The following is an 18824-nucleotide window of genomic DNA, read 5'->3' on the forward strand; positions in this document are numbered from 1 at the left end:
TAGGTAAAAAATCGTTGCAGAGACTCTCGGGACGGTTGCAACTGTTTAAACTCTTAAAAGATATGGACTTCGACCTTTAATACATGCATTGCCATGAAGATGTAAAAACTGAGTCATGATTAAAACAAACAAAATATAGAGCTGTAGTAGTTTCATTACATAAATTTCTAATCTCGTTAAGATTGTTTATTACATCTATTGAAAGAAGGACCCAGCATATTCTCTATCGTCTTGGCTCTCCTTTTGCTTGATCAGAGACATCAAAACAATATCCTCTCTCTGCTGTAAACCAGCGTGGTCAGAGTTTTTTTTGGTCATGAGGAACGCTCTGTGTCACATGCTTGATGGATCTTCCACAAGCCAGTTCTGTATCCCACAGACATTAAAGCAAGCTCCCAAAGCATGTTTGGAATGCTCAGCATATTGACTTTAGACCCGGGAATTTCAGACCATTTCACAGAGATCTCAACCATTGGAATGTTAAATCGCTTGCACAAGTACACCAGTTCAACATCAAAGCACCACCTGAGAAGAGACGAGTCAAATGAGATACTCTTATTGATGTTTCTCCTGTTAGTTTATCATGATCGAATCATTTACACATACCTTTTCAGATGGACGTTTGTGAAAAGCTTCCTAGCAGCAGCTCTAGTAAACATCTTGAAGCCACACTGACAAAAGAAAAATTGATGTTTAGTTATTTATTACTCAAGAATATGTCTTGGTGAAACAAAGAGTGCCGAAGGAAATGAGATTAAAAAAGCCACCTGTGTATCCCGAATACCAGGACCAGCAGCTAATAGAACCACAAGATGGAAACCCTTCATCAGAAAGTTGCGATACCATTTCCTCTGAAATTGACACACTATAGTCAATTATCTAAGACGCGTATATGTATATGCTGATATGCATCTGTGTGTGTACATAGACAAAGAATGATGTTGCATCTAGAACAGACGATAGCAAAACTTAACTGTAGCAAGGGCTTTCTCCTCGAGATGAGCACGAGAACCAAATGCGGATACTTGAACATCACCTATTCTGAAATCCATTTCCTTCGATGCTGGATTTCTGATTGAATATTCTTCTCTGGCTACTGCAAGAATCTATGAGGCTAGGAGGTCAGGATATTTCTAGCATAGTTTCCAGTTTGTTTGAAATTTAAATAGCCGTAACTTGAGGCAAACCTGATTTTCAAGTTTTTCTAGGTCGGTTACTTTAGTTGCTCCATCAGCATCCAACATGAGAAGTAGCTGACCCCGCGAATGCATCATTCCCTATTTAATGCTTTCAGAAAGTAGAAAGCTTCAATTAATTTTCTTTTAGAATGATATAGCAAGTATCCAATATTACTCAGTCACATATAAGACATAACTAGAGTTGAATGTGCTACGAGTTGAACTCACCTTTCTTATAGCTTCTCCTTTGCCTTGATTCTTCCCAAGGGGTATAACCCTTATGTTGTCAACTGTGTGCTTTCTAACAAAATCAAAAGCTACTCTTTTTGTTCCATCCACACTTCCATCATCAACAATCACTATCTAGAAGCAAAAAGGATAAACTTACTCGGTTACTCCACTGATGCATATAGGGTTTTAAGGAATGCACCAAGAATTATTGAGCAATTTAGCATAAGTGGGTAGTCTATTTGATAGACTAATAAATTGTGAGCATATTACTATTTTCTCATAGAGTTAGGTGAATTAATTATAGAGAAAAAACCTTGAAAAGCTCATACATATTCGCCATAATAAAGGCCATAACAAAGGTTAGGAATCAACCTTAGTGAGTTGTAAGGAGATAAAACAGAAGAATGGAAAACTATTTACCTCAAAAGAAAAACTCTTGTCCCGTGATGCACGATCTTGAAGGTAGCTGAAACACACAGGTGAATTACAATTATGCCTCTGTATAATGCATAAATAAGGCTTGTGCTACTGTTTTTCAAGAAGCAAACTTTTAACGAGTGTAAGCAGGGACGCAATCTTCAAAAGTAGCAATTAAATCAAAAGTGAAAGTGTTTTTTATCTTACTCCATAGTTTCTTCGAGAGCTGCAGGAAGTCTCTGTTCTTCGTTATATGCTGGAACTATTAATGACAAATACTTCTCAGCAGGCTCGGTAATATGAGGACAAGGAATCTAATGATAAATTTTGAAAAAAAAAAACAGAGTCAGAAAAAGAGAACTCGGATTCCTCAATCTCAGCAACAATGCCACCAGCCAATGTGATCAAGCGTGTCAACTCGTCATGATTAACAAAACAAAACGCTGATCGTTCTCGCAAAGCCACTAGCCTAAGAGTATCCAAAGTCTGAATCTGGAAGAGACTATCTATAACCTAAGAGCTAATCTAGCACTATAACATTGAACTTGTCAAGCTTCTTTACCAAACCAAAATGCAACATTTGATACAGAAACAGTTCACCCTTAAAGTCTACATGTACAACCTGTGCAGACGCCATTTCACTCTACAAAAAACGATGAATGTGAAGCTTCAACATTCGTCTTTAAACTCTATAGCGCAACACGAATCAACAACCCAAGACCTCTCTAGAGAAAATCTCAGTTCCACTAACTAATATAACTAACTGAATTTTCAAGTGACATCGTTCTTTTGCTATGATTAATCAAATCAGAAACGATTAAGGAAATCAGACGATACCGGTTTTAAAGATTTCGGATCCTCGAGTGTAGTCACCGTCTCCACAGACCTGGGAAAAATCCAAAAACAACACAAATAAATCCAAATGTTCTATTCCCAGAACTCGGAGTCAAGAAAAGATACAGTAATAGAGGCGAAGAAAGAGAAACACCGACGTACACGTTACTGAGTCTCCTTCTCCAAGCTTCAAAAACGACGACGGAGAGAAATCCAAAGAAGACGATCAGCAGCAACGAGAACCCGAACTCCGCAACTGTTACCAGAAATCCCATTGTTGTTTGCTCCCCCAAAGATTTCAGATCCGTTTTGCTTCAAAGAGAGTGAAGAAGAAGAAGAGATCGAAACCAATCCGTGAAGATTAAGCAAAGAAGAAAAGCTTAAAGTCTCTCTAATGATTAATCCGTGAAAAAAAAAATGGTTCAATCCCTAAAATTTCATCAGAGCTCTCTATTTGATTTTGAGATTACCCAATTCGGTTTAGGTACCGGTTTGATCAATGTCTTATTTCAACAAACCGGATACTTAACCGAGTATGCGTCTGTATTTTACGTTTTGACTTTTTGCACAATCTGTTTTGACTCTTTGCACAATCTGTTTTGATTTTCGAGTTTAAAACAATTTTATATTTACCATACGTCTTATAGTTATTACAAATATATTGAAAATTAAATTAAGATATGTCGACAAATAAAATACAACTGAGTACATATATATATATACACATAATTAGAAGAACAAAGAAAAATTGATTGTTCTTATTTCGAAATCAAAGGATATTGTTTTCTTGATTTTTCTTCAGAGCGTTACTCATGTAGCTGGTGCACCGGATCTAAAGAGCATGTGCTAGTGCTCGGGTTGGTAGTAGTGACGATACCACTACCCTTGAAATCACAAGCGTCTTCTGTGTATCCTTTGCTCTCGTAATAAGCGTTCATAACGTACGAGGATCGAGACTTCATGTTGTTGTTATCAAAACACATGCCACCAGGTGAGATTGGATTACAATCAATACCTTGGCTGCACACCCAATCTATATTCGCTTGTAGTTGTTCGTCTGTCGCTTCTTCTTTAGCCATACACCATTTCCCGCTCTTGCTTTGTGCGTTTCCTGCTGTTATAGTGCATGTGCTAGTGCTTGGGTTTGTAGTAGTGACGATACCACTACCCTTGAAATCACAAGCGTCTTCTGTGTATCCTTTGCTCTTGTAATAAGCGTTCATTACGAAAGTGGATCGAGTCTTCATGTTGTTGTTATCAAAACATATGCCACCAGGTGATATTGGATGACAATCATAACCTTGGCTGCACACCCAATCTATATTCGCTTGTAGTTGTTCATCTGTCGCTTCTTCTTTAGCCATACACCATTTTCCGCTAGTGCTTGGTGTGTCCTCTGTTGGAATATTGCATGTGCTAGTGCTTGGGTTGGAAGTAGTGACCATGCCGGTACCACTAAAGTTACAAGCATCATCAGTGCCTTTATTGCTTTGGTAATATGCGTTCATAACGTACGAGGCTCGACTCTTCATGTTGTTATTATCAAAACATACGCCATCTAGTGAGATTGGATTACAATCAATACCTTGGCTGCACACCCAATCAATATTTGCTTGTAGTTGTTTGTCTGTCGCTTCTTGTTTTGCCACACACCATTTTCCATTGTGGCTCGGTGAGCTCCGTGGGCTCGGTGAGCTCCGTGGGCTCGGTGAGCTCCATGGGCTCGGTGAGCTCCGTGAGCTTCGACCGCCTTTTAGGACTCCAACATCATAAACCGGAGTAAAATCCGGTTTGAATATCCCCCAATTTCTCTCGCAGGTTGGACCAGGTTTCCCATCTTCTTTGAACAATGCGAATATGAAGATATCGACGTGGCGGTTGGGCATAAGCGGTGTCCCTATAACATTTGCACGTTTGATGATATTGTGGTTGTACTGTGCAGCGTTTTGAGGTGAGCACCATGGAGCGTCACATGCGGTAGGCCAACCGGTCTCTCCTATAGCCATATCTACGTCCCCATAACCAAGAGCATTCATAGCAGAATACATTGCATCCATCATTGCGTCAAACAAGTTGTTGTATGTGTGTTTCGTATTGGTATCCGTTACTGCATTTGCTGGACCAAATATTGCGTAATTGACATTGTTCGGGTCCATTGTGAAAAAAGGGTAGGGGTTGAACATGAACGGGGACTTAGCTTGACGATGGAACTCCAAGATCTTTGTAAAAAAATCTTTTACATCTTCACGCAATCTGCTCTCGCTTGGTGCATTATGGTTAAGAGATATATTATATGCATGTGGAGTTGTCACCTGCAGTCAGATAATGGAGGATTTACATTTTGTTGATAGTAATAACAAATAACAATGTAACTTCGAAGTATATATATGAAAAATATGAATTTTGCTGTCGTTGTTTTTCTGATCATCGTGACTTCAGTTGACACTAACCTTAATATACTCGAGACCGGAAGCTTTCAAAGCTTTGTGAAGACTTTGCATGGCTGGCACAAGATTTGATATCAAGTTATTGTCATTACTAGCAAGAATCTCGTTTCCGACACAAAGGTATTTGAACTTTATCTGCTGATGAAACGGCAAGACATTGGCAGCGACCCATTGACGAGCATTTGCAACGTTGACCATCGCAGGAATTAACCCATTGGGGACCATAATGGTGACGTTGATTTTACTGCCCGCTAGGGGTCGGAGAATGTTGGGATTCGCATCATAGATCTTGACACTGTCAAAATTTGTCTTTGTCCTGATGAAGTCAACCACTTGTTGCGGCGGTTGAAGTTTCCCTAGCGTTCCGTAGTTGATACCAATGGCCGAAGTCACGGCTAAGAGTTGAAAGATGACGGGAGCGACTATGAGGAGGAAAGGGAGACTAGAACACCGTGTCGTTTTGGCCATTGCTTTATTGTTTGGAAAAACGATAACAATGATTCGTTTGGATGGTGAAGATTAGGCTATATGCATGCGTATTTATACTAATGTTGATTCTCAATTTCTATGAAATCTAGTGAATTTAAATTGTTTAGGATATCATTTTATCAATAGAACATAGATGAAGATGATCATGAAGGTGGCCTTTATTTATAACCGGACGGAAAGAAATTGTATCAAATTAATTTAAGTTGACAATATTATAAGAGGATAATCATATATGTGTGCATCTATTATTCTTTCATGGTCACTTAAGGAAACAAGAGTTAAATGGATTATAATTTGGATAACTTGTATCATATGTAGATCTTATGCATCTTATGTAAACATCTGTTACCATTTCATGAATTTATTGAAAATAAGAAAAATATAACTGGATTCTCTTTAACATATCTGTCTTAATTTATTTATGGATAAAGTACAAATTGTGAGTGATTGGATATGATTGTAATATAGTAGAATTTAGAAGATAATTATCATTTGTTAAAAAAGTTGTGAAGTTATCCTAACATACGTATGTATATCATATTGGGTGTGAAATGTGAATACTAAAAAGAAACATTGATCATAACAGTGATTTCTTGGTAATCAAAGACACAACAACAAGGGGAAAAAAAAAACGAAACAGAATCATGCTTTTAGAACAATCTCTCCCAATGGCGAATCGTACAACTGAGGAAAAAATAATATGGTTTACCTGACGTATTACTTCGTATACTATCTTTCTTTCGTATAAAGCCTAACTTTGGCTATTATTGTGTAACCCCCAAATGAATCCATATAAAAAAAAAAACATTTCAGCCGCAAAAAATATTAAACTCAAAAACGACGACTCAACAGAGCAAAATTCTTTGGCCTCTTGATGCCCCAAAAACACATCTGTACAAATCTCTTTTAAGGAGCATGAGCCCCTTGAATTCTTATCTTGTCGGGATTGTTCCTGCGTCTAAAACCGCTCTTCTTCTTCATATATCTCTCAGACTCTTGTTCGACTTGGAGAGCAAACTGAAGCCTCTTTAAGTTCTCAGCACACTGGCGGTGCATTCCTGGTAAGAACATTCCAGGACCTTGTTGATCGATAGGACCGAGATGCCTTTTGTGGGGAGAATGCCATTTGGATCGCAGGTAGTTCAGAGATCTCCATGGAGGCAACGGCATTGAATTCTGCTTTAAAGAGAATTTGGCTGCATCGACCATTACTTGGAGGAACTGGTTTAGTCTTGCCCCTGTTCCTACATAGACCACAGGGAGTGTTTCCATTATACGTTGGTAAGAATCCACTGCTCGAGCGATTTCAAAGTGACTTCTAAAGTCAATGTCAACAATCAGACGATCATCTTGGCCAACTTCAGTGTCACTCAATATGATATCTATGTATTCATTATCTCCTGCAAATTTCATACAAGTCACATGAAACATATCATCAATCTCTAAGTATCTTATATGCCAATAATGAAAAACCATAGAAGCGAAAAAAAACCTACCACCAGGAACTTTGCCACCGCCTTGCCATCTAGCAGAACAAACAGCAGCATCATATCCAGAGAGTCTCAAAAGCTTTGCGAGGTAAAACCTGATGCAACTGGCATTACATGTACCCGACTTCACAGAGTGAAGATCTTTCTCCTTAATAGTAAGCATCAGAGACCGAACCGCAGAGAGAACCTCAGTTTCGTGTTGAGCCATAGAGTACTTAAGATACTGCAAGAGGTACAAACAGACAAATCTAATTCAATCAAATGCTCTCCACCTATCCCATGAAACCAAAAAATACTAAAACCATGCTTCCTTCATACACGAACCACATACATCAACACTATAAACATGAAAAAGCTACCATTCTAACAAATCCATGATAATTACTTTATACGAGAGTGGCCAAGACAGTTTATGAAAAAGGTGCTCACCACCTTCCTTAGAAAACCTAGCAATGTGACATAATGTACGCTTCCTAGCAACTGTATACAGAGCCAAAGCTACCATTTCCAAGTTCAATGATCACCAAAACCAAAACCAAATCCATGATAAACACAAACGTATAACTCCTCTAAAAGTATCATACTAAATTCATATACAATACAAATGATCCCAAGATTATATACAGGAACACACCGTTGAATTTTAAGGATAAATCAAAATCGTGAGATGTTAGTTGATGATACCTGAATCTTATCGGAAAGGTAAGAAGGATCAGGAAATCCAGAATCGCTGTCGCTGCTGCACCAGGAATCAGCAGCACCACCGCTACCACCACCTCCGGTCTCGATAAAATCAGTAACCATGAGACCTAGGTCACGTTCGCCGTCGTGGCTAGAATCTCTCCCTTGATTCCATAATTCCTCCGCCCTCAAATCCATCCCCATCGTTTCCCTAATTCGATTCTCTTCTCTTTCTCGAGGTAACCCCAAAAAAAATTCAAATCCAGAAACTTATTGCGAAAATTCAAACAAATTGAATTGAATGGAATAGAAATGAGTCTGTACAATTCTAAAAAAACGCGTTTCGTTCCTCTTCCACGAGTCTTGTGGGATTGATTTATTAAGAGAGAGAGAGAGAGAGAGAGAGAGAGAGAGAGAGAGAGAGAGAGAGAGCTTGAAGGTTCTTTTAGGCGAGAAAAGAGAGAAAAATCCAGAAAGATAGGCGAAAAGGGAAATGAAGCGAAGGAGAGGTAAATATAATACTCTCGTCAAATGACTAAAATACCCTTATAAGCTTAAATGATAACAAAGCTGTAAACAAAACGAAAAAGATAATAACAGAAAAAAAAAAAAAAAATGAACCAAGACAGAGTATATGGTAATATTCATTTACCTGAACAAACTAGAATTAGTTTTTTAACTTATCTCAATATCTCTTAACAGAGCGATGGTGTAGAGGGGTAAACAGGTAAAACTGAAACTGAGGTGTGCAGGTGGAGCGTAGAGGACAATCTTGAAATTAAAAGTTTGGCTTGGGGACGAAGTTAAAAGATGGTTTTTTAAAAAAAAATTAGCTGACTCGGACTATATCCATCTAATTAATACCAAAATATAAATGCATTCTTATTTCCTTGTTTAAAAAGTTTATAGTTTATTGATAAGCTCAAAACATATATATGGTTTCAATTCAAAGTGGTCATACAATATATTTATTAATTAACACATTGTTGATTGATTAATGGATACCTAAAGACATTATGGGTTTATAAAACTGCTCTTTGTAAACATTTTTTTATAAAATATATATATAGATTTATATATATATATATATAAATGCATTCACTGTTTAAAAAAGTTTATAGTATTGATTTAAAAATATTGAGTAGTCGAGTTGTAGCCCCTTGCAAAGTTCCAATTCTTGCTTCACCCCCATGAAACTTTAGCCTATGTTTCTAGCCACACAAAAAAAGTTTGACAATGTATATCCCCACCTAATTTGAATTTTAAGTTCTATCCCCACGTTTTTTAAATCTAAACATTTTTTTGTCTAATCTATCATTTAACCAAATTAAAATTATAATTTATACTTAAACCAAAAACCCAAAATGTAAACATAAGTCGATACCTTTATAAGTACCAGATACAAAATCCAGAGAAAAAAATAGGGTTTATATGGTTTCAGCAGTTGAGACATTGATTCAGGGAAGAGGATATCATTTGGTTCAAAGAAGTGCCTTGATTCTCAGGTTACAATGAGGTAAGATATTTAAACTCTAATAGCATGACTGCACTACATGTTTTGTAATTTTGAGATAAATCCTTTATTTTTTCTCCAATATTAGTGGCGAAGAACATGATTTGAGAGAGAGTGGCGTCTTAAGATGTTGGAAGATGAAAGTGATCCAAGTGACCCAGGCTTTGGAATTTCTGATGAAGACGACAATGATTCAAGTTCTTCCGATAGCGGATCCGATGAAATCGATGGTCATTCAGAGAGGGTAGATATGAGAAGCAGAAAATGCACTTGCATTAAGTGGGATATATGTGGGATCCCTTGTGAACATGGATATGCAGTAATATTGACTAAGAAACTTAATTCAGATGAATACGTATCTGATTCGTTTCGTAGTTCACGGTTACGAGAGTTATATGGTGAGAACATCATTCCACTTAGAGGTGCAGGTCATTGGGCCAGAGGTGATGTGTCATTGGTGGGTGAACCTCCTGAGACACCACAACCTGGACGAAGAAAAAAGAGTAAGAAGCAAAAAAGAATAAAAGGAATCAATGAGTCTCCATCCAAAAAGAAAAACAAGAAGAAGAAGCAGTTCAAGGCAAAAGAAGTTTCCACTCCATCACAGAAGAATAAACGGACAATGCATTGTAAAAACTGTGGACAAGCTGGTCACAATACTCGGTCTTGTGCCAAACGAGCCAAAAGGGTAAGCGCTAGTTATCCATCTTTGAAAAACTGCTATTCATCTCTGTTTTTATAATGATTTGTGTTTATTTCTGTTGATTTCATTTTCAGTGTCATGGTGAAGCTTCTTCCAGTCAATCTACACATGTAGTGTCTCAGGTGGATCAAGCGTAGGAATTTTTGTAGTTAGCAATGTATAGTAGTTCTTTGGGTTTTGTCTTTTGTCGTATTTAAAACTCATTCATTTTCATGCTAAAAAAACATTTATAGTACTTTATGAATCTATTACATAATAAACTAGTAAAACAGAGCAAAAAACAAAAGTAAGTGATAAGAACAACAACAAAAAAAAGTAGAGCACAAGCTTCTCTTAGCCTTGGTGAAAGCTAGCCAAAAGACCTGTAGATCTCCTAAAGTTCATGGCTTTAATGAGATGATCTAGTTACTCACGGCATGTGGGAAGCTATATCGTTTTGAAAGAAATGTTTGATAAATGAAACTGATTCAAAATCTGGGTAAAATCAAGTTCCAATTTTCGGTTTAATTGTGAATTGAATCTGGTTTAATGACAAATTAGACAGAAAATGTTTAGATTTAAGAGACGTGGGATATAACTTGAAATGCAAATTAGGTGAGGATATACATTGTCAAAATTTTGTTGTGTGGCTAGAAACAGAGGCTAAAGTTTCATGGGGGTGAAGCAAGAATTGGAACTTTGTAGGGGGCTACAACTCGACTACCCAAAATCATTTGGTTTCAATTCAAAGTGGTATACATACTTTGGTTTTTTTGGTATCTGATTCTTAATTGCTTTAATTTTCTTTACACTTTTTTTTTGTATTGCTTTACATTAAAAATAAAAATAAATTATGAATAACAACTTATTTCAAAAAAATGAGAAACTACTAAAAAAAAATTGAGGAACATGAAAAACCAAAAAGTATATTAAGCCTTTTACTTTCTTTGTTCGTGGGGTTTTTGGGCCTGGTAGCATATTAGACCAACTCCACTCAACAATTTGGATCAAAATTCTCTTAATTAAACTAATCATATTATTAATATTAAATTAATCAAATCAATCCATGAACAACTTAAACTAAAACACTCTTCCACTCAAGAATTTCTATCAAAGATTGCTTAAGCATTAAAATAATTATTATTTAACAATTTTTATTAATTATCGTATTTTAATAAATTATGAACTAATCAAAACAAGAAAAAATTATTTTAATTATTTATATTACATGAAAAGAAAACAAAAATATTTTACATAATTCAGAAATATGAAACATAGAAGTCACAACAAGGCTCCAAAGGTAGATATATGCTAAGAACAATAACTAGAAGTCAAACGTTTTAGGTATAGAGGCAAAGAAGAGAAAACTAACGCCATGGAGGAGGACTTGTGATGCAGTAAGAGATATCCGGAAGCTGTTCTTTCGACGGATGTGGCGCTGGATCACCACCCGATTTCGGCGCTGACATCTTCTAACCTCTGCAAACAAATAAAAACCAAAACTTTTCAACCACGAGAAATTGACTGCAACCCAAATCACAGAAGATGCAAAAAGTTACGAAATTTGAAGCTTGTAAGCAAAAAAATAAGAACCCAAGACAAAAAAAACTCGTCTTGAGCTAAACCCACAGTTGCAACAAAAAGCTTAAGACTAAAACTTTACACCAAAAACTTCACAAACCGAGAGAGTATAAAGGTGGACAAGGTCACGCATGACAAATGACAACAATAATCAAGATATACAATGAAATTATTGAAGACAAGCTGTGAGAATCTTTTCAATTTGCCCCTCACGACCATCCACTTATAGCCTTAAATGAGAAAAGCATCTGTCATGACTCAAAACCAGCACAGATAAGATTCTCTCTTCAACAAAAATTCTTCACAAGACAAAGGAGAAATCAATACACTTTAGTAGCTGAGAAAAAAATTGGATTCCATATACTCTCAAAACAGTGTACTCTTCAATCTTAAGAAACGAAAAAACTGAAAAGAAAAACTGTATTGAGGACAAGATGATACAAGACTCGGTGGTGAGTCTTATATCGGGATAGAGATGATGGCTTCACAAGCTGGCGGTCGCTTCTCTTTTGTGAAGGAAAGATGGTCGATGATGTAGATCTGACACGATGGCGGTCGCTTCTCTCGTGTGGGATCGGTAAAGGGGGAAGTGCTAGCGGTAAAGAGGTATTAGTTTAACATCTCGATTTTGTTCTCGTGGTTCTACCTCTCTAGCACGGTTCCGCATCAAAGGATCTTCTCTCCGCTGATGTTGACGCCTTAATGGATCTGTTGGTGGATCATCATCATCATCCATGTCAATGGATTCGTCTTCCTCGTCGCGGACATTCCTTTGTTCTCGATCTGGTCCAATGTCAACCCTCGCTTGAGGTTGCTCCAAACGGCCTATCTTATCGCCGAGTCCTCTCAACTGCTCTGTGAGGGATCTCATCATTTGCATCATGGCGTCTTGAGGTATATCTGCGTTTTCTCCCATAGTGAGTGTCTAGAACGGATCTGCGCTTAGAGAAAAACAACAAAGGATCAACGTACCACAGAAGTTGAAAAGGGAAATGTCAAAGAAAATAAAGGAAACTTTTTTTTTTTTGAAATTTTAAGAATGACAAGCAATATTAGACAATAAAAGCAATGAAACAAAAGCTGAAAAGATTTTTTTTTTTTTAAATGCGAGATGAACTAGTACGACAACTAATACAGAGAGTGAAACAGACGACTTAAGGAAACAAATTAAAAATATAATTTTTTTTTAAAAGTTTGTAAATAAAAGCTTAAACAAACTAGAGATAAGGCTGTTAAATAAAAGAAACTAGGATTTTTTTTTGTTTTTTAATAAAATAAAACAAAAGCTACAAATCAAATGAAAGTAAATGGAAAAGATAAACCTGGCAAGGGAACAGCGTGAACTGTGCTCTGATACCAGATGATACAAGACTCGGTGGTGAGTCTTATACCGGGATAGAGATGATGGCTTCACAAGCTGGCGGTCGCTTCTCTCTTGTGAAGGAAAGATGGTCAATGATGTAGATCTAACACGTTGGCGGTCGCTTCTCTCGTGTGGGATCGGTAAGGGGGAAGTGCTAGCGGATTGAAGTACACCATAGAGATGTGATTGGTCTCTGATACAGTACACGAACTTAGCCTTGTGGAATCTCACACACAGGATAAAGAACAAGCTTATTCTCTCAAGAACACTTAAAGAGAAAAAGTAAGAAAATTCAGTATTTCATTGATAATCAAAGGTGAAAAATCGAACAACTGCTGCAGGGGGACTTTATAAGAGTCCTTCAGCTAGCCCTAAGGCCGAAAATAAATGGAAAATAATGCAACAAAGGAAATCAAATAAAATCAAACACAAAACCATTGTTTTTGGAAAGTAAATAAACTAATAAAAGAAAATGCTAAAGTAGACTTGATCTCTCTTGATGAGCAAGTCTTCTAGCCGTTGTTGGGGTTGGTGGGACCTACAAGGATCGAAAATATTGAATAAGACTTACCTGGATGCGATCTAGGTCCAATAGACGTTCCTTGAACCACTTCTTGTACTACTCGATGAACTACTTCAGGGTTCTTGTCTTGTATTGGCTTGTTGGTTTGTTTACTGAAGTAGGGGTCTTCCTGGAGTTCCTCTAGAGTATCTTGATCAGCCTCTTGATTCTCGTTCATGTCCTCTATGTCTTGGTCTTGATCTTCACTATATTGATCGGAGGTGTAGCTTGTATCACACGTCTCTTGCAGATCCAATGTCTTCTCTTGGATTCTTGAGGTTCCTTGACCTGCCAAAAGAGGTTTCATACATGGGGAACTGGTCTGATCAAGGCTCATTTGGGTGAAGGCTTCAGCAAGCTCTTCCTCGGTAATGTGATCATGTCCATTATGGTGGCATGATGGTGGTACAAACCAGTTGACGTCCTTCAGCTCTAGGGAGCTTACAATGTCTTCAACGGCTAAGTTAAACCTTGTCCTTAGCTATTTAGCCTTTGATCGTGTCATAGGGCCTTTTCGTACTTCGGGTACAGGATGTGGTACAAGATCTGGTTTAACGGTTTGGTTTGTAGGATCGATGTCCGCATCATTCCCTCCCTCTTCAGAAGGTTTTGTCCTCAAAACTGAATATCCTGAATCATAAGCAGACAAGTCAGCTACATTAAAAGTGTGAGAAATTTTTACCTTATTTGGTAGCTCCAAACGGTAGGCATTTTCATTGATCTTCTCAAGACCTTTAAATGGACCGTCGCCTCTTGGTGATAACTTAGAAGCTCGTTGTGTTGGAAATCTCTCAGGCCTCATATGCAACCAGACCCAATCTCCCGGTTTGAACAACATCTCTTTTCTTCCCCGATCAGCCTTGCGTTTGTTGTCGACATTCTTCTTTTCCAAATTTGTTTTGGCTTTGTCATGCAACTTCTTGATGATTTCTCCTCTTCTTAGCCCATCTTGGCAAACCTGAACTATCTGAGGCAAGGGTGTTAAATCTAATGGAGACAAAGGGTTAATTCCATAGACTATCTCAAAAGGAGATAGTTTTGTAGTCGAATGGACAACACGATTATAAGCAAACTCAATAAAAGGAATGCAATCAACCCATGTTGCCATATTTTTACCAAGAGTGGCTTTAAGTAAAGTAGAGAGAGTTCGGTTTACCACTTCAGTTTGTCCATCCGTTTGGGGATGACAAGTTGTAGAGAATAGAAGCTTGGTACCTAACTTTCTCCAAAGTGTCTTCCAAAAGTGACTCAAGAACTTGGTGTCACGATCAGAGACTATTGTCCTTGGAATTCCATGGAGGCGCACCACTTCCTTGAAGAACAAATTTGCGGTTTGAGTCGCATCATTGGTCTTGTCACACGGGATGAAGTGTGCCATCTTGGAGAACCGGTCCACAACAACAAAGATTGAATCCTTGTGTTTAATCTTTGGCAATCCTAAGACAAAGTCCATAGAAATATCTACCCAAGGAGCGTTAGGAATAGGTAATGGTAAGTAAAGACCATGAGGATGTAACCTGGATTTTACTTTGTGACAAACAATGCATCGAGCACAAAATCTCTCAACGTCTTTCTTGAGATGGGGCCAAAAGAAGTATTCCATTACCACGGCCAAGGTTTTGTCGACACCAAAGTGACCCATCAAACCTCCACCATGTGCTTCAGTGAGTATCAATTCTCGCATGGAACCTTGAGGAATACACAACCGCTTGTCTCTAAATAGAAACCCATCCTGCAAGTAGAATGCTTGGTATGCTCCTTTGCCATACTCCTTGTAGCACTCTCCAAATTCTGGGTCATCTTTGTAAAACTCTTTGATATGCTCAAATCCCATTACTTTAGCCTCCTTAGTAGCTATGAGAGCATATCTTCTTGACAAAGCATCAACAACCACATTCTCTTTGCCCTTCTTATACTTTATCACATATGGGAACGTCTCAGTGAACTCCAACCACTTTTCATGTCTCCTCTTAAGTGAAGTCTGACCCTTGAGATGCTTGAGGGTTTCATGATCGGTGTGAATGATGAATTCCTTGGATAACAAGTAATGTTGCCACGTTTCTAGTGCTCGAACTAAGGCATAAAGCTCCTTGTCATAGGTCGGATAGTTCAACGTAGCTCCACTCAACTTCTCACTGAAGAAAGCCACGGGTCTTTTTCTCTGATGTAGTACAGCTCCAATTCCCAAGCTTGATGCATCACACTCTACTTCAGACATAACTTCAAAATCTGGGAGGGCTAAGACCGGTGCTTGTGTGAGCCTCTCTTTAAATGTGTTGAAGGACTTTTCTTGAGCTTCTCCCCATGAGAAAGGCACGTTTTTCTTGATCACGGCAGTCATTGGTGCAGCCACTGTACTAAAATCCCTGAGAAACCTCATGTAAAAGCTTTCGAGACCATGAAAGCTGCGAACGTGTCCAATCGAAGTTGGAGTAGGCCATTCTCTTATTGCCTTAATCTTCTCCTCATCCACCTGTAGGCCGTGTTTACTCACTACAAAACCTAAAATACACACTTATTAGTAGAAAAGGAGCACTTCTTTAGGTTAGCATAAAGGCCTTCCTTCCGAAGTGTTTTCAAAATTAACCCTAGATGTTTAATGTGATCAGAATGGCACTTACTGTAAATAAGTATGTCATCAAAATAAACAACAACAAATTTACCAATAAATGACCTTAGAACCTGGTTCATTAGTCGCATGAAGGTGCTTGGGGCGTTGGTTAACCCAAATGGCATGACAAGCCACTCATAGAGACCTTGCTTGGTTTTAAACGCGGTTTTCCACTCGTCTCCTTCCCTCATTCGGACCTGGTGATAGCCGCTCCTCAAGTCAATCTTGAGAAGACGGTTGCACCACTTAACTCGTCCAACATGTCGTCTAGTCTTGGAATGGGGTGTCGATACTTGATGGTGATATTGTTGATTGCTCGACAGTCTACACACATCCTCCATGTACAATCCTAATTTGGAACTAAGAGAACTGGTACCGCACACGGGCTGAGGCTCTCTCTGATGTACCCTTTATCCATTAGGTCACGCACTTGCTTCTCTAACTCCTTAGACTCCTCCGGATTCATTCGGTAAGCTGGTTTGTTTGGTAGAGGAGAACCGGGTACAAGATTAATCTGATGTTCAATGCCACGAATAGGGGGTAATCCTGGTGGTATCTCCTCTGGAAACACGTCTTTGTATTGATCTAGTACAACTTGTACTTCAGCGGGTAGTTCAAGCTCACTTGTACCTGTACTTAAACATTCTTTGAACAACATTAGTAGCACGGTGCCCTTGGCACTCATGGTTTTACAAACCTCATTGGATCTCAAATAAAGGTTAGAAGTCCTTACCTCGACCTCTTTGTTCATGTGTTTTTGCAACTCATGAAATTTAGAAGGACTTAAAGGGGCAAGGTTGAACTTACGGTCATTGTGCATGAAAGTGTAATGGTTTGTTTGACCGTCGTGAGTTGTAGCTCGGTCAAACTGCCATGGTCTTCCAAGAAGAAGATGTCCGACTCTCATTGGAACTACATCGCAAATGACTTGATCTTGGTATTTCCCAACGCTGAATGATACAGTAACTTGTTCAGCAATTTTCAGCTCGGTGTCATCGTTCAGCCACCTAAGTTTGTATGGCCTCGGGTGCTTTGTTTTCTGAAGACCTAACCTGTCCACCGTATACTTGCTAGAAACATTAGTACAAGAACCTCCATCAATAATCAAGTAACATACCTTGTTCTTGATTGTGCATCGAGTGTGGAAAATATTTTCCCTTTGAACTTTCTCCTCGGGGTTGACAAGTACAGTCAACATACGTCGGATCACAAGAAGTTCTCCTGTGTCGGGATACTCCACGTCATTCTCCGGATCAGTACGGTACTCATCTTGCTCGTCTTGAGACTCATAGTCTCCACTAGGTGTGACAATCATCACCCTTTGGTTCGGACATTCTCTCGCCATGTGTCCCCTGCCTTGACATTTAAAACAAGTAATGTCACGGGTACGAGATTGACTAGTGTTAGGGAACTTACCTGGTTCGGGTTTAGAGGTTTTAGGTGCCTCATTAGACTTGTTCTTAAACCTAGAGTCATTTTCCACGCTTTTGCTTTTGTCCATGCTCCGGCTGTTGCTTGCATTCAAAGGCGTGTTGTTTCTAGTACGGTTCCTTAAATACATCTTACGCTGGATTTGCTGCTCTACTTGTACAACCTTGTGAAGTAGTTCATGTAGGCTGCTGTAGTTCGATGTCTCCACCTTTCGGGCTATACGCTCTTGCAAGCCGTCAATGAATTGAGCCATTAGGGACTCACTCGATTCTTCCAGCTCCAATGAGTTCATGAGCTTCTCAAACTCCTCAAAATACTCATCCACAGTCCTTGTTCCCTGAGATAATTTTCTAAAACGTTTTTGTAAGTCTCGTTGATAATGATCAGGTACATACCTCAACCTCAAAAGGTACTTCATGTCGCCCCAACTGCTGATGGTAGCAAACCGCTGCCTCCTTCTATCGGCTACCGTCCTATCCCACCATGACAAGGCATTGTCAGTGAGCTGCGCCGATGCAAGGGCTACCTTTCGGGCTTCTCCATAGCCATAACATTGGAATATGTATTCCATACGTCTCTCCCAGTCCATGTAAACCTCCGGATTAGACTTTCCTGCAAAAGTAGGAGGTATTAGTTTAACATCTCGATTTTGTTCTCGTGGTTCTACCTCTCTAGCACGGTTCCGCATCAAAGGATCTTCTCTCCGCTGATGTTGACGCCTTAATGGATCTGGTGGTGGATCATCATCATCATCCATGTCAATGGATTCGTCTTCCTCGTCGCGGACATTCCTTTGTTCTGGATCTGGTCCAACGTCAACCCTCGCCTGAGGTTGCTCCAAACGGCCTATCCTATCGCCGAGTCCTCTCAACTGCTCTGTGAGGGTTCTCATCATTTGCATCATGGCGTCTTGGGGTATATCTGCGTTTTCTCCCATAGTGAGTGTCTAGAACGGATCTGCGCTTAGAGAAAAACAACAAAGGATCAACGTACCACAGAAGTTGAAAAGGGAAATGTCAAAGAAAATAAAGGAAACTTTTTTTTTTTTTTGAAATTTTAAGAATGACAAGCAATATTAGACAATAAAAGCAATGAAACAAAAGCTGAAAAGATTTTTTTTTTTTTAAATGCGAGATGAACTAGTACGACAACTAATACAGAGAGTGAAACAGACGACTTAAGGAAACAAATTAAAAATATAATTTTTTTTTAAAAGTTTGTAAATAAAAGCTTAAACAAACTAGAGATAAGGCTGTTAAATAAAAGAAACTAGGATTTTTTTTTGTTTTTTAATAAAATAAAACAAAAGCTACA

The 18824-nt window shown here is 38.5% G+C and overlaps 3 protein-coding genes and 1 long non-coding RNA gene across 4 annotated transcripts; all 4 read right to left on the reverse strand.

Annotated features, from left to right (window-relative positions):
• LOC104792787 (dolichyl-phosphate beta-glucosyltransferase) lies at positions 103–3073 on the reverse strand. The gene is made up of 10 exons (XM_010519012.1): positions 2823–3073; positions 2664–2712; positions 2034–2140; positions 1830–1875; positions 1407–1541; positions 1188–1277; positions 975–1106; positions 768–851; positions 607–671; positions 103–525 (listed from the first exon to the last, which is right to left on the reverse strand). Exons 1-10 carry the CDS (start codon positions 2933–2935, stop codon positions 315–317), a joined length of 1032 nt encoding a protein of 343 aa, XP_010517314.1. The 5' UTR covers positions 2936–3073; the 3' UTR covers positions 103–314.
• LOC104699328 (glucan endo-1,3-beta-glucosidase-like) lies at positions 3467–5575 on the reverse strand. Its single transcript, XM_019246415.1, has 2 exons — positions 5111–5575; positions 3467–4972 (listed from the first exon to the last, which is right to left on the reverse strand). The coding sequence occupies exons 1-2, from the start codon at positions 5573–5575 to the stop codon at positions 3467–3469; spliced, it is 1971 nt and encodes a 656-aa protein (XP_019101960.1).
• On the reverse strand, positions 6216–8235 carry LOC104792788. The gene is made up of 3 exons (XM_010519013.2): positions 7771–8235; positions 7093–7309; positions 6216–6996 (listed from the first exon to the last, which is right to left on the reverse strand). Exons 1-3 carry the CDS (start codon positions 7969–7971, stop codon positions 6503–6505), a joined length of 912 nt encoding a protein of 303 aa, XP_010517315.1. The 5' UTR covers positions 7972–8235; the 3' UTR covers positions 6216–6502.
• Positions 11150–11861, reverse strand: LOC104792789. The gene is made up of 2 exons (XR_769110.1): positions 11644–11861; positions 11150–11441 (listed from the first exon to the last, which is right to left on the reverse strand). It is a non-coding gene; the product is annotated as an uncharacterized LOC104792789 (long non-coding RNA).

The sequence above is a fragment of the Camelina sativa genome, chromosome 6 (assembly GCF_000633955.1).
Source record: "Camelina sativa cultivar DH55 chromosome 6, Cs, whole genome shotgun sequence".
In the NCBI taxonomy this organism is placed as follows: domain Eukaryota; kingdom Viridiplantae; phylum Streptophyta; class Magnoliopsida; order Brassicales; family Brassicaceae; genus Camelina; species Camelina sativa.